This window comes from Perkinsus marinus, assembly GCF_000006405.1.
Source record: "Perkinsus marinus ATCC 50983 genomic scaffold scf_1104296956072, whole genome shotgun sequence".
Classification (NCBI taxonomy): Eukaryota; Perkinsozoa; order Perkinsida; family Perkinsidae; genus Perkinsus; species Perkinsus marinus.
The window spans coordinates 384-1,835 of NW_003207578.1; the positions used below are offsets into that span (position 1 = coordinate 384).

Here is a 1,452-nt window from a genome sequence, read left to right on the forward strand (position 1 = left end):
AGCGGCTCGAGTTTTTACAGTCTTAAAGCTCCCTCAATGGAAGGGTAGTCTTGCCTTGAACGTATGTCTAATATCTACTCGTAGTTTCATTGCCTCGCAGCAGGATCTTGAGCTGCTTTCAATTAGTAGCAGGTCCTACAGTATTGATACCCTGGGAGGAATCGGAGCCTAGGGGTGTTCAATAGTAGTAAGAGAGCCTGCTTGTTGAGAGTAATGTCCACTGCTGGTCGGCCTGATGCGGACCAGGATCAAGGAATGAGAACACCGTGCAAGTCCCTGTGCGTTGTGGTGAAGGATGGCGCTGAAGGAACCTCTTTAGGGTTGGCGACTTTTGATAGCCTTTCCTTAGTGAGTCTGCACCTCCTCAAGCCCCTCGCATCTATTCCTAGGTGGTGGCCTCAACAGCGTTTGTGGAGCCTGCCAGTGGGGGTGGGAGGAACTTGGCCCTGTTGGAAGCGGCAGTCATCCAGGCACGTTGTGGGGGATTGGAATTGGTGCTATGAGTTTACTGCCTTACGGACATGTACGGTCATAGAGACCCGAAATTGGCGGTTGATGATGCCGATCGATTGAGTAGATAATCTTCTGTGATCATCTTAGTGAAATTTTCGCTGGTTGCTGTGCATGGGGTATGGTAGGATATGCATAGCTCGCCCTGACCTTTCGTGGTTGCTGTAGGCTGGTCCGGACGAGCGAGTCTTCGTAAGCGCCTATGATAATGACAGTCAGAGCGTCACGGAAAAGGTGAAACCATATTGATGCTCGCGGGTATTTCAGCTCCCTTGACGTTCTCAGGTCCTCGAGTTGTTAGAGCGCTGTGTTCCAAACGTGAAGGTCTCAGGGACGAAGATGGTCAAGGACTTCTCTATTGAAAGCCTTCTCTCGGAGGATGAGGCCCGGAAGCTACCAGTATGGGTCGCTCAGACAGATCAACGGCACTAACATTGTGGATTGTTCTCAGGTCGACAAGCAAGACCTCGCCTCGCTGGCCATGATGACTTTGGCTGCAGCTCTCAAGCTCGCCTGTGAATCCTCCTTCTACAGGAAATGCTCCTTGAGTCAGCTGAAGTGTGATGCTTTCCTGAGGCTAGATCAGGTGATCTCTTTGCACTGTGGTGTGGATTTGTAGACACGTAATTGTCGTTCGTTATTATGATATTATTTTATCGAATATCGTGGTATTTGATAACGTACCGTAATTAATAACTTTAGTGAATGAAAATAATTTCGGAAAAATTTCATTAAATTTTTCGAATATTTTCTTATTTCCTTTCAGCTATCAGCTATAAGGGAATATATATATGTTAGCATTAGGAAAGGATTAACCAGCACAGCAGAATCCAAACGCACTAGGACGTTGTGACTCCCTTAGGCAGCTCTGACAGCGCTGCATGTACTCCCATCTACCACGAGCGGAGTTGGACAGTCTGGGAAGTCCCTCGTGGGCCTATT

General features: G+C 48.1%; 1 protein-coding gene across 1 annotated transcript; it reads left to right on the forward strand.

Annotated features, from left to right (window-relative positions):
- Window positions 1-521: 521 nt before the first annotated feature.
- Window positions 522-1,096, forward strand: Pmar_PMAR013327 (hypothetical protein; the record flags this gene model as incomplete). Its single annotated transcript, XM_002775270.1, has 4 exons — window positions 522-551; window positions 679-744; window positions 796-909; window positions 962-1,096. Coding segments are annotated over 4 exons (345 nt in total), but the record flags the coding sequence as incomplete, so codon positions are not given.
- Window positions 1,097-1,452: the final 356 nt, after the last annotated feature.